General features: G+C 48.9%; 1 protein-coding gene across 1 annotated transcript; it reads left to right on the top strand.

Annotated features, from left to right (window-relative positions):
* The first annotated feature begins 7963 nt into the window (after positions 1-7963).
* Positions 7964-14310, top strand: LOC100279905 (uncharacterized). Its single transcript, NM_001361005.1, has 12 exons — positions 7964-8346; positions 8454-8572; positions 8735-8841; positions 8934-9021; positions 10642-11647; positions 11741-11795; positions 12023-12104; positions 12178-12258; positions 12339-12443; positions 12525-12562; positions 13220-13388; positions 13989-14310. Exons 1-12 carry the CDS (start codon positions 8151-8153, stop codon positions 14049-14051), a joined length of 2109 nt encoding a protein of 702 aa, NP_001347934.1. The 5' UTR covers positions 7964-8150; the 3' UTR covers positions 14052-14310.
* Positions 14311-14544: the final 234 nt, after the last annotated feature.

The following is a 14544-nucleotide window of genomic DNA, read 5'->3' as shown; positions in this document are numbered from 1 at the left end:
CCTTTGCGGAGCCGGAAGCGACCGAGCTCCCCCTCGATCATTTCCCGCTTGGTGATCTTGGTTAGCTCATCTCCCTCGTGCGCGGTCTTGAGGACGTCCCAAACTTCCTTGGTGCTCTTTAATCCTTGCACCTTGTTATACTCCTCTCTACTTAGAGAAGCGAGGAGTATGGTTGTGGCTTGGGAGTTGAAGTGCTCGATTTGGGCCACCTCGTCCTCATCATAATCCTCATCCCCTACGGATGGTACATGTGCTCCAAACTCAACAACATTCCATATACTTTTGTGGAGTGAGGCTAGGTGAAATTTTATCAAATCACTCCACCTAGCATAATCTCCACCATCAAAGGTTGGTGGTTTGCCTAATGGAACGGAAAGTAATGGAGTATGTTTAGGAATGCGAGGGTAGCGTAAGGGGATCTTACTAAACTTCTTGCGCTCATGGCGCTTAGAAGTTACGGAGGGCGCGTCGGAGCCGGAGGTAGATGGCGATGAGGTGTCGGTCTCGTAGTAGACCACCTTCCTCATCTTCTTTATCTTGTCACCACTCCGATGTGACTTGTGGGAAGAAGCTTTCTTCTCCTTCCCCTTTCCCTTTTTACGGGACTCTTCCGATGAAGCCTTCCCAAGGCTTGTAGTGGGCTTTTCGTCGGTCTCCATCTCCTTCTTGGCGTGATCTCCCGACATCACTTCGAGCGGTTAGGCTCTAATGAAGCACCGGGCTTTGATACCAATTGAAAGTCGCCTAGAGGGGGGGTGAATAGGGCGAAACTGAAATTTACAAAGTTAATCACAACTACAAGCCGGGTTAGCGTTAGAAATATAATCAAGTCCGCGAGAGAGGGTGCAAAACAAATCGCAAGCAAATAAAGAGTGTGACACGCGGATTTGTTTTACCGAGGTTCGGTTCTCGCAAACCTACTCCCCATTGAGGAGGCCACAAAGGCCGAGTCTTTTTCAACCCCTTCCCTCTCTCAAACGGTCCCTCGGACCGAGTGAGCTTTCTCTTCTCAAATCAACCGGGAACAAAACTTCCCCGCAAGGACCACCACACAATTTGGTGTATCTTGTCTTGGTTACAATTGAGTATTGATCACAAGAAAGAATGAGAAAGAAGAAAGCGATCCAAGCGCAAGAGCTCAAAGGAACACAACAAATCACTCTCACTAGTCACTAAAGCTTTTGTGGAATTGGGAGAGGATTTGATCACTCGGGTGTGTCTTGTATTGAATGCCTAGCTCTTGTAAGTGGTTGGAAGTGTGAAAACTTGGATGACTTGAATGTGGGGTGGTTGGGGGTATTTATAACCCCAACCACCAAACTAGCCGTTTGGTGGGGCTGTCTGTCGCATGGTGCACCGGACAGTCCGGTGCACACCGGACAGTGTCCGGTGCGCCAGCCACGTCACCAGGCCGTTGGGTTCCGACCGTTGGAGCTCTGACTGTTGGGCCCGCCTGGATGTCCGGTGGCGCACCGGACATGTACTGTAGAGTGTCCGGTGCGCCACTTCACGCGTGCCTGACTTCTACGCGCTCTGGCGCGCATTAAATGACTCTGCAGGTGACCGTTGGCGCGAAGTAGCCGTTGCTCCGCTGGCTCACCGGACAGTCCGGTGAATTATAGCGGAGCAAATTCCCGAAGCTGGCGAGTTCAGAGATGCTGAGTCTTGGGGCACCGGACACTGTCTGGTGTAGCACCGGACAGTCCGGTGAATTATAGCGGAGCGGCTCTGGATTTTCCCGAAGGTGAGAAGTTCAGCGTGAAGTCCCCTGGTGCACCGGACACTGTCCGGTGGTGCACCGGACACTGTCCGGTGGCACACCGGATAGTCCGGTGCGCCAGACCAGGGCACACTTCGGTTATCCCTTTGCTCTCTTTGTTGAACCCTTTTCTTGGTCTTTTTATTGGCTAAGTGTGAACCTTTGGCACCTATATAACTTACAGACTAGAGCAAAACTAGTTAGTCCAATTATTTGTGTTGGGCAATTCAACCACCAAAATCAATTAGAGAATAGGTGTAACCCTAATTCCCTTTTAGGGGACGGCCATGAACTTGGCGTAGCATGGTCTCCCCAGCACTGCGTGGTAGGTTCCTCGGAACCCGACCACCTCGAACGTGAGGGTTTCCTTTCGGAAGTTGGAGGGAGTCCCGAAGCAGATGGGCAGATCAAGTTGCCTAAGGGGTTGGACGCGCTTCCCGGGGATGATCCCGTGAAAGGGCGCCGCGCCGGCTCGGATCGAGGACAGATCGATCTACACGAGCCCGAGGGTCTCGGCGTAGATGATGTTGAGGCTGCTGCCTCCGTCCATGAGGACCTTGGTAAGCCGGACGTTGCCGATGACGGGATCGACAACGAGCGGGTACTTCCTCGGGCTCGGCACGCGGTCGGGGTGGTCGCCCTGGTCGAAGGTGATGGGCTTGTCGGACCAGTCTAGGTAGACTGGCGCCGCCACCTTCACCGAGCAGACCTCCCGACGCTCTTGCTTGCGGTGCTGAGCCGAGGCGTTCGCCACTTGCCCACCGTAGATCATGAAGCAGTCGTGGACCTCGGGGAACTCCTCTGCCTTGTCATCCTCCTTCTTGTCGTTGTTGTGGGCTCTGCCACCTTCCGCCGGTGGCCCGGCCTTGTGGAAGTAGCGCCGAAGCATAATGCACTCTTCAAGGGTGTGCTTGACAGGACCCTGATTATAGGGGCACGACTCCTTGAGCATCTTGTCGAACAGGTTGGCGCCTCAAGGAGGCTTCCGAGGGTTCCTGTGCTCGGCGGCGACGACAAGGTCTGCGTCGGCGGCCACACGTTTTGCTTGCGACTTCTTCTTGGTGCCGCGCTGAGCGGACGCCTCGGGGACGTCTTCCGGCTGGCGCCCCTGAGGCTGCTTGTCCTTCCGGAAGATGGCCTCGACCGCCTCCTGACCAGAGGCGAACTTGGTGGCGATGTCCATCAGCTCGCTTGCCCTGGTGGGAGTCTTGCGACCCAACTTGCTCACTAGGTCGCGACAAGTGGTGCCGGCGAGGAACGCGCCGATGACATCCGAGTCGGTGATGTTGGGAAGCTCGGTGCGCTGCTTCGAAAATCGCCGGATGTAGTCCCGGAGGGATTCTCCCGGCTGCTGGCGGCAGCTTCGGAGATCCCAGGAGTTCCTAGGGTGCACGTAGGTGCCCTGGAAGTTGCCGGCGAAAGCTTTGACTAGGTCGTCCCAGTTGGAGATCTGCGCAGGGGGCAGATGCTCCAGCCAGGCTCGGGCGGCGTCGGAGAGGAACAAGGGAAGGTTGCGGATGATGAGGTTGTCATCGTCCGTTCCACCCAGCTGGCAGGCCAGCCGGTAGTCCGCGAACCACAGTTCTGGCCTTGTCTCCCCCGAGTACTTGGTGATGGTAGTCGGGGTTCGAAACCGGGTCGGGAACGACGCCTGTCGTATGGCCCGACTGAAAGCTTGCAGACCGGGTGGTTCGAGCGAGGGGCTCCGATCCTCCCCGCTGTCGTAGCGTCCCCCACGCCTGGGGTGATAGCCTCGACGCACCTTCTCGTCGAGGTGGGCTCGACGGTCGCGGCGGCGGTGCTCGTTGCCGAGGCGACCCGGGGCCGTAGGCGCTGTGTTCCGCGTGCGCCCGGTGTGGACCGAGTCTTCCCGCATGAATCGGGAAATCGCGGCGTGATGCTCCGGGGGGTACCCTTGCCTTCGGGAGGCAGAGCTTTCGGCCCGTCGGACCGCGGCATCCTCTAGGAGATTCTTGAGCTCTCCCTGGATACGCCGCCCCTCGGTGGTGGATGGTTCCGGCATCGCTCGGAGTAGTATTGTTGCTGCGGCCAGGTTCTGGCCGACCCCACTGGAAGCTGGGGGCAGCCTCGCCCTAGCATCGTCGACGATGCGGTGCTGGACGTCCTGGGCCAGATGACGCGCTTCTCCGGCCGGTGCTCAGCCTGCCCATTCCTGCCCGATATTTTGTCGAAGCTGCACAAGTTGTCCTGCTTCCTCGTCGAGCCTGGCCTGCATCTCGCGGATTTGCTCGAGCTGTGCGTCCTGACCCCCCGCAGGGACTGGGACCACAACTAGCTCCCGAAGGACGTCAACGTGAGGCGCAGGCCTAGGGGGATATCCGTCCTCCGGCATACCAAGGTGGTTGCCTTCGTCGAGACCCCCTAGATCGATGTGGAAACATTCGCGACTTGGGCCACAGTCCTCGTCGCCGAGGCTGTGGCTACTATCGGAGCAATCGGAGAGGCAGTAGTCACATGCGGTCATGAAGTCCCGCATGACACTGGGGTTATTGAGCCCAGAGAAATCCCAACCAGAGTCGGGCTCGTCATCTTCCTCGGAACCCGGGAGCCCGTAGGTCGAAACGACCGTCAGTCGGTCCCAGGCTAACCGCATACGATACCTCGGAAGGTTCGGATACGCCTTTATGAACGCGTCCACTAAAGCGGGGTTGCTTGGTGGGTCGAAGCTGAATCTAAAAGGCACAGGATGGGAAATAGACGGTACCTCCTGATCGACGGATGGTGACGAAGTCGCGTCGGGGACGGACTGCACCGTTATCTCAGGTGCGAGGCTAACGCCTAGCAAGTCCTTCGCGAGCGTGCTGGCGTCGTCCGTCTGCTTGGGGTTGGCGTGTTGCGGGGAGACGACGCTCGTCTTCGTCTCAGATGCGAGGTCAACGCCCGACGTGTCCGCCGCTGGGGCGCCGTCGACTCGCTCGACAGCCGACGAGGTGCCGCCTCCTGCTTGGCCATGGTTGCCCCGCCTTCTCCTCCGTCGGCGAGGAAGGTGACGGGACAGACCCGGATGTTGCTCTTCCGCCACGTGGGGAAGACGTCGTCGATTCCGCCGGCGGCGGGCGGGCTGACGGCCGCCATTGTCGTCGTCGCGCGACGGAGGAAGGAGTATCATGTCGTAGCTGCCGTCGAGGGACATGAACTCAAGACTCCCAAAACGGAGCATCGTCCCGGGTTGGAAAGGTTGCTGGAGACTACCCATCTGGAGCTTGACGGGAAGCTGTTCGTCAACACGCTGCAGGCCCCTACCTGGCGCGCCAACTGTCGGCGTTTCGACCCCGGGGGGTCTCTGGACCGACGAGTAAATTGTCGTTGCGTGTCCCAGCCCAGATGGGTCGGCGCGAGACGGGACACAAGGGGGAAAACAGTAAGGGGAAACCGCGACCTTGTGTTGTCCTGCGCCCAGGGCGGATGCGCTTGCAGTAGGGGGTTACAAGCGTTCGCGTGGGAGAGGGAGAGAGCGTGAGCCTTGTGCGTCGGCCCGTCCTCCCGCGCGGCCACCTTCTCGTACGAAAGCCCTGGACCTTCCTTTTATAGATGTAAGGAGAGGGCCGAGGTGTACAATGGGGGGTGTAGCAATGTGCTAACGTGTCTAGCAGAGGGAAGCCAGAGTCGTATGTACATGTCGTCGTGGCTGTCGGAGAGGTGTTGCTGCCCTGTTCATGTGATGTCGTGGCCGTCGGAGGAGCGCTTGAGCCCTATGCAAGCACAGTTGTCGGGGCTGTCAGATCCTTGTTGACGTCTCCTTGCTTCCGTAAGGGGCTGAGAACCGCCATCGTCATGGAGCACGCGGGGTGCCATCATCACCTGTTTTACCGGGGCGAGCTAGATGGGACGACAGCCTTGTTCCCCATAGCCTGAGCTAGCTAGGGGTAGGGTAATGATGGCCCCCCTGTGACGTGGTCGGTCCGAGCCCGAGGTCGGGCGAGGCGGTGACTCCTCCGAGGTCGAGGTTGAGTCCGAGCCCTGGGGTCGGGCGAGGCGGAGACCTTCGTCCGAGGTCGAGGTTGAGTCCGAGCCCTAGGGTCGGGCGAGGCAGCGTCCGTCGTCCGAGGTCGAGGTTGAGTCCGAGCCCTGGGGTCGGGCGAGGCGGAGTCCGTCGTCCGAGGTCGAGGGTGAGTCCGAGCCCTGGGGTCGGGCGAGGCAGAGCTTCCTATGGTGCCCGAGGTTGGACTTAGCTGCTGTCGGCCTCACTCTGGTGAGTGGCACAACAGTCGGAGCAGGGCATGCAGCGCTGTTTTCCTGTCAAGTCGGTCAGTGAAGGGGCGAAGTGATTGCGGTCACTTCGGCCTTGTCGACTGAGGAGTGTGCGTCAGGATAAGGTGTCAGGCGATCCTTGCATTGAATGCTCCTGCGATACGGTCGGTTGGCGTGACGATCTGACCAAGGTTGCTTCTCCGTGAAGCCTGCCCGAGCTGGGCCTCGGGCGAGTCGAAGGTGTGCCCGTTGCTTGAGGGGACCCTCGGGCGAGACGTGAATCCTCCTGGGTCGGCTGTTCCTGCCCGAGGCTGGGCTCGGGCGAGGCGAGATCGTGTCCCTTGAGTGGATGGAGCCTTGACCGGAATCGCGCCCATCAGGCCTTTGCAGCTTTGTGCTGATGGGGGTTACCAGCTGAGATTAGGAGTCTTGGGGGTACCCCTAATTATGGTCCCCGACACACTCTGATATGCATTACCATGTAATCTAAAAAGAGTCGGTAGCAACAACTACACGAGCCTAATCACTTAAGAAGTTAGTTCACCAAAACACCCAACAGATACTATTGTTGATCTAAAGCCATGTGTAGAGGTTGTTTGAAAAGTCATTGGACGACAAATGAAGGTAGCTCACATGACGCTTATTATCTTACGATTATAGATTGTAATAATTGTTTTGGTTGCAAACGTAGGTGTAAAGGACTCATTCTTCCTACCAGTATAGGAAAAAAGACTGATTCGTGCAACGATTTGGCAATCCCATAATCTTTCCATGTTATTCACCACATTACATCAACGACGAAAATTGAAGGATATTTCTCTGTGTTCTCATTATGGATAACAAACTTCATAGACAACTAAACCTAGGGTAAACAATGTTTCATGTGTTTGAGAACAAAAGCACCCTCTCTTATCTGTCTCACATATTTTATGACAATTCTTTTTTCAAGACTAATACTTGTTGTTACTCCTTTATACTATCTGATTTATCTTACATTTGTCCCATTTAGATGCTTTATCACCACCACCAGGGTTGATATCATGATCTTTCATTAGACCACTAACATGTTAGTCATTTCACATTATTTTTTCATTGAGAACAAAATGAACATGTTATATAAATACATTAGGTACATGTACTTTTAAAAGGAAAACCTACTTTGGATTAGTTAAGTTCGTTAGTTTTAGTCGTTGCACCCGCGTTGTTGTAGACTTGTGTTATCAGCAACGAACTCTCAACAAGAGCACTACCGCCTCCACATCAATGGCAATCATCAAAACTAGAGCCCCTAAAACTCGCCAAACATGAATAATCTCAAAACTAAGACACCAAATCCAAATAAAACTCACTAAGGCCTTGTTTGGTTATTTCCATTCCATATGGATTGGAGGAGATTGAGATGTATTGATGTGGATTTTGACTTACTATAGATTTAAACTGACTCAATCCCACCGATGCACATGGATGATCCATATGCATTGGTTAAGATTGAGTCGGTTTAAATCCATCGCAAGTCAAAATCCATCTCAATCTATTCAAGCTTGTTTGGTTGGCTTCTTTCAATAGTCTAGTTGTGTGAGCTAGGACCGCTGGAGTCTGGCTTCGGAGATGCGACTAATCTACTCTTATCTGGAAAGCCTGGCCTAGGCTACTTTGAGGATCGTGCGAGCCTGGATTCAAATCTGCGTGCAGTCAACCAAACATAAAGCTAGCACGCATAGAGCCTGGCTCACAGCAACCAAACAACAGCTACCTACATCCCACGATGCAAACATGCAGGCAACCAAACAGCAGCTATCTACATCCCACGATGCAAACATGCAAGCAACCAAATAGCAGCTATCTACATACCACAATACAAACATGCAGACAACCAAACACGTCCTATACATTCTAATCTACATAAAATTAGAATAACCGAAGGTCTAATGAATAATTAATATGCAAAATTACATATAGATACTCTTTTCCTAAATACACCCTCGCTCCGCCCACCTTCTCCCACCCACTGCCTCGTATTCTATTCCCCTGCCTCCCCATCTCCGCCGTCCTCGCCTTCTCCAATCCACTAGTCGACACCGCACGCGCTCGCCTCCTCCCGCGGCGTCGCCATAGGGTTAGGGTTCCGGCGACTTCCCTCCTTTCCGCGTCGCGGCGAACGCCTTGGGAGACCCGCCCCATGTCGTCCGACCCATCGCCCCACCTCCCCTCGCCGGTGGCCCCGCCGGGCGCGGCGGAGGCGGATCCCCATCACCTGCCCCAACCCGCCGAGCCACACGAGGTGATGCACCGGACGAGGGCCGTCGACTTCCTCGGGCGACGCACGCCCATCGTCTACCAGAACGACAACGGGCCCTGCCCGCTCCTCGCCATCTGTGAGCTTTCTCCCTCCAGTCCCTCGTTCGACTCCGTACCCTCACGAGTTCGCCGCGTGCCTAGTGGCTTCCTGCGATGTTGATGTCACCGGTGCGCCTGTGTGCAGGTAACGTCCTGCTGCTGAAGAATGTGATCAGTCTGAACCCTGACGCTGGCGAGGTGTCGCAGCAGAAGCTGCTCTCGCTCGTGGCCGAGCGCCTCATCGACCCCAACATTGCCGGACAGGTTCGGCTATATCTCTTGCAAGATCGGGGCTTCGTGTTCGGTCGATCAATGCGGGACGGTCTTGTGTTGGGTTGCAGCAGCAGCTTGCCGGCTGGAATCTAATTAGGGTTGCTGGCCGTGTCATTTCTTGGTGTGTTGATGATTTCGAGATGCAATTCACAGGATAAGGACGAGGAGTATGTTTGCAACCGGGAGCAGAACATCGCGGATGCCATTGATCTTCTCCCGCGCCTTGCAACAGGCATTGACGTGAATGTGATGTTTAGGAAGTAAGGGTTTTTAGCTTGTTGACCAGTGGTTTGTCACCTGCACTTGTGATTATAGTTTTATTTTGACGCTTACTGCGGCCTGTACGTTGCAGGATTGATGACTTTGAGTTCACCCGAGAACGTGCTATATTTGATCTTCTTGATATCCCGCTATACCATGGATGGATAGTGGACCCTCAGGTGTGTTGTCTTTCCACTTAGCAAAAATGATATAGGCCTGTGGTATCTTGTCATGTTGCTGTTTTCAGTTAAATTTGTGCACGCCATCTTTTCTTCTAAGTTTTGCACTCACTTTATCATTGTAATCTATTACCTAAATCATCTGATGTAGCTATAAGCTAGTTTTTTAAAAAAATTATACTTTCAAGTTTCAACTGATACAACTAATTCTTTAAGTAATAGTAGAAAGCCCTATGCCATTGCCTTGGTAGGTCTCTGTGTGCGTGCACATGCACACGTAAGGCGTGTTTGGTGTGGCGCCTAAGCCACCACACCGCGCCACACTTTTCAGCCACAAGTGTGGCGCCCAATTTGGCCGCCACACTTGTGGCTCAAAAGTGTGGCGCGGTGTGGCGGCTTAGGCGCCACACCAAACACGCCCGTAGGCACACACTTTTCCAGAACTTAGTAGGTTTATTATCTTATGCAAAGTGATCGTTAATCTAGGATTTACTTCTGGTTCGATATTGATGTCTGCCTAAAATTGTATAGACTACGTAACAATCTTTTTTAAGATACTCATGTGCACAGACCGAGACGATCCATTTTCTGAATGGACTAGTGCAATTAAAAACATTATTTCCAATTAATTGGTTACAGCTGGTGCCCTCACGTGGTTGCACTAGAAAGATTTAAAAGGGAAGTTAATTACTGATCTTGTTGCCTCCTGACTGACTTCATCTGCATAGAGAAGTTGTACCCTTGTGTGGGTATTAGGAAACCACCAAAATTCGAATCTGGTCGGTTGTGTCCATCAGTTAGGAAACCATGAAAATTTGAAGCTGATCGGCCATGTCCATCAATTTAACAGTCAAGGTTTCTGTTTTTGAATGAGAATGGGGCTATCCTCAGTTTGAGAAAAAGGCAAGGTCCTCTGCTTTATCTTGACAAAATATATGCGAATACGACAAGGGTTGAATTTAATTTTGTCTACTACTGCCAATTAGACTTAACTGCTTGTTACTTCTGCCACGTTTTGTACTACATATGCCCCCCCCCCCCCCCCCCCCAAAAAAAAGTTATGTTCATTAATACTCATCTGCAGTATTTATCTTGCCTTCTCACAACTCACCTGTGTATGACGATCCATTCTGTGCATTTTGCTCTGCAATTAATTACTACAAACAATAGACAGACAAATGGTGATATGAACAAAAGAACATAGAGCAAATAAAATATTTACATGTTGGATCTGTTTCGTAGTTTACTCTATGTATGGACCCATGTCACGTTTCTCTCGTTATCTGCTTCTTGTCGGTGAACTGTATCTCTTATCAAAACGGTGTTGTTCCATGCTTTGCAAAAAAAGAATATGCACACGTTACATATACATCGCTTCCTATTACTCTAAGGTTTTGAATAGCAAACCACTAAGGCACATTTAATAGTTATGAATGACCTGTTGCCGGTAATAGGTCTTCTTTATCCATAGCCATTTGATCAAACAGAATGGATGATCCTTACTAACTTGGTAGTACCCCGTAATTTTCGCCGCGTATAATAGAGACAAAAGTAGCTCACTTTGAAACTTTGAAACTTGGTAGTACCCTACTAATTATTGCTGATTCATACCGTCTTTAGGATACTGAAACTGCTACCGCTATTGGATCAAAGTCCTACAATGCTCTTGCTTCTGGACTTGCTGAATTCAAGTCAGGTAAACCAACAGAAGAAAACAAATATGTGGAGGAAGAAACTGTTGATTTTGCTGCCGCAACAACTGCAGCTTTAAAGATTCCATCTCCCAGTGTTTCTCGTGGGAGATCGTTTGATGAACATACTCTCTCAAACTCATCAACTGTACCACATAAAAGGCGAGGTGACCTTGAGGAAGAAGAGGAACTGATGAGAGTCCTCAATCTATCTAAAGCTAAAAGTGGGGATGTAGAAGTTTCTTTTGACACTTCACATAGTCATTCATCCTCCAATATTGAGACACCACAAAATGAGAGTTTTCAGTCAGAAGCACTCGAGTTGGTGGTGGCGACAAAAAAAGAGGAATATGGTAATCACGCTACGAGTGATCATGTCTCTATGCTATCAGTCACAAATGTTGCTATTAATGGCAGCGAAGTTGTACCCGAAGAATCCCAAGAAAATTTGATATCTAAAGAACCAGAGGACAATGGAATAAAGAACCTTGATATACCCATTCAATTTTCAGAAACTACTCCTTATCCGTCTCATGAATCCTTTGCTAGCAGTGACCACCAACCTGCTATTCCTACCCTTGTTGAAGGTGATAAAGAAACCTGCAAAGAACAGTTCGATGTACAAATTCATGGCCAGTCTAATGATACTGAGGTCGCTTGTGACTCATCAGTTACAACTTGTGAAGCTGTTCCAGATCATGCTACAACAGAACTGGATGTGAAAAGTGATTCTTTAGATAATTCTCAGTCTCTACCTTCAAGCATTCAGGAATGTGAACCAATATACCAAGGTGAAGAGCACATACTTGGCACCACAAATATGGTGTATGAAAATCAAGAGCCAGTGTATGAGGGGGAGGTGGTTCTTGCTGAGCAGGCTGACAAGATTGGGGAAAGCAGTTCTTCTGGGGATGACAAGGCCACAGAACATCAATGTGAGAATTTCGTTTTTTCACAGTTATTGACTTAAATACATGTGTGAATGTCTTTGTACAATGTGACACTTAAACAAATTGATTTATTTTCAGGGGAACTGATTGATAATTTTCTGCTGACCACTGCTAACCAGCTGACTGTCTATGGGTAGGTTTTAATTCATGTGCCCGAAGATTTAACCTTGAATAGAAGTACATGGAAAACAGTTATTTATGTGCCCGAACCTTAATTGTTGGTTTTATTGGGTTTTTTTATTTCTAGCCTACCTCAGCTTGTTTGGGATAAAATGCTTTGTTGTTGTTGATGATGATGGTTTAAATTCATGTTCTCAATTGTATTCTCATTTATCACATTGTCAAATTTCAATGTTGCAGTCTCTTCTGTTTACAAGAGGGACTTAACGAAAGTGAGCTTTGTGTCTTCTTCCGCAATAACCACTTTAACACCATGTTCAAGGTATACTAGTTCTGTAGGTATTTGATACTTAAACTTGGACTGCCTTTATTTCTTATCTATATTCATTCTGCAGTACAACGGAAGTCTATATCTCCTAGCAACTGATCAAGGTTTTATAAGCCAAACTGATTTGGTATGGCAAAGGTTGGATGAGGTATGTTAACTCCTGTGATTATTTTAATTCTTTCTTGAGATTAAAATTCTCATTTTTCATTTTCATTTGACAATCATTAGGTGAATGGAGATGGCGTTTTTCTTACTAGCAACTTCACACCATTTAATGCTGAAACTCCAAGAAATGATTCATGGAATGAACAGCAAGCTATGACGAGTACTGCTGTATGTATAACATCAATAAACTGCTGTAGTTTTTATCAGGTACAGTAATATTAACTAGTTCAAATTCATCTCTGTTCACAGGATTATCTTGCTCAATTTGACAACTCCACTTCTGGAAAGTATGTTTCTACCTGTGCTTTCCTAATGCTTTATTGTTGAGGCTGTGTGCAATATTTCTTGTTTAGAATTCTGCAACCATGTGAATACTTTTATGTACTGTGCAGAAAATGTCCGTCAGTTGGGCTAGAATGATATATTAATTGAAATTATCGTTTCTTTTTTTTTGATCTGTTGATTGTTTCTGTTAACCAAGCGCCATAACTTTGTTGAACTTCGTTTGGCTGTTTTTGTGTATTGAACTGTTGGCTTAGCATGTTCTCCCTCCTCCCCGAAATAATGTTATTCTTGCATCCCAACAAGTCAAGCGCTTTTAAATTTGACCAAATATATACAAAAAATATTAATATTTGGAGTACATAATTAATATCGTTAGACAGATCGTTGAATCTATTTTCATAATAAACATATTTAGTGATACAAATGTTGCTAATGTATTCTACAAACCTAGTCAAACTTAAGAAAGTTTGACCGGCACGAATACATTGCGACACTTATTTTAGGATGGAGGGAGTACTTGAATGACCAATATATGGCATGGCTTAGTGAGATTTTGAGTGTGCTCGATGTGCTGTATCTTCATATATGTGCACCCCTGAGTGAGTTTGCATCTGTTACCTAAATTCTAACTCTTCCACATTGGTCTTCTATGCTTGAAGCTCTGATCTTGAGCTAGCTATAGCACTCCAACAGCAAGAGTTTGAGCGGCAACCACAAAGGTTTCAAGCTCCACAGCCGCAGCAGCAACAGCAACAACAGCAACAACCACCACCTCAGACGCAGTACCAGACTCAATCTGGCCGACCAGGACTTGTTGTTGGTCCAAGGGTATGTTTTCAGTATAGAAAATTTCTATATACTCGATCGCCATCAAAACCGCATTTGACATTACCACATAACAGTTATCAACTTGCTGTTTGAGATGATCCTTATAGTTTGGGTTCAAATATGACTGCAATCTATTGTCTTGAAATAACCATGTTTGCCTTGCTTTTGAAATCCTAAAGTAGCTACTGTATTCAAACCAGTACATTATTTCTGGGAGGTCTTTAAAGGTTCCCTTGTGGAAGTCACCTGTTTTCCCTCATACACTTCATACAAAAAATGAATGATCACTTCATGCCCCTAATAAACAGGTAATGTGAAAGCATAGAGAGGTCGAATGCATGGTCACTTTAGTTTGCTATAAGCCTATAATAGACAAATATGTGTGTTTTGTTTGAAGCATCTCTCTAAATTGAACTTGCCAGTTTACGCAACATATTGTGCTCAGTTCTTGATCATGTTTTGAACTCGATTCTGAATATCGCATCGCATGGCTGTCTTGGCCCTATTGCTTTACCGTTGACTTCATGTTTCCTGACGACTGCTTGCTACTTCTGTGGCTGCTGAGTGATGGGTCTGAACATTGTGATCGTCCTTGTGCAGAGGTCCAACGCCCCACCTCCGTCCAGAAGTGAATCGAAGAAAGAGAGATGCATCGTGATGTAAAAATACCTTCAACAGAAATGTAGAAGAAAAAGAGAGAAGGAACTCATTAAGTCATTATACTGTAAAGAAATGTTTTCTTCTGCGGAGGCAGTGTCTGCGTTTAGTCACCTTGAGCCATCTCCCATTTGAGCTTTTTTTTTGGTTTTACTTTCTCTGATGTATGTAAATAACCTAAACGAATAAAGTGTAGAAACAGATGCTGTCAAAGTGATGGCCCCATGCAATGTGATTTCATTCATCGCCCCGTGCAATTTGATTTTTTTTCGTAGCCCTCTGAAATCGATTGATTCTATTTCACTTGTCACAATGTAACGCTAATTTTTGAATTCTAAAATTGTGGGTTATTTTGATAACCTGTTTAGTTGTATTTATTTTCAGAAAAGAACTACATATTTACTTTTCACGATAAATGAAAGTTTCGTAAAAATAAACTAAAAATAAAGGTAACAGCCTTGTCGTGAAATGAAAGTTTCGTAAAAATAAACTAAAAATA

Source organism: Zea mays, chromosome 5 (assembly GCF_902167145.1).
Source record: "Zea mays cultivar B73 chromosome 5, Zm-B73-REFERENCE-NAM-5.0, whole genome shotgun sequence".
Lineage (NCBI taxonomy): Eukaryota > Viridiplantae > Streptophyta > Magnoliopsida > Poales > Poaceae > Zea > Zea mays.
The sequence above is the reverse complement of the archived record's forward strand: the minus strand, read 5'-3'. Positions and strand labels throughout refer to the sequence as shown.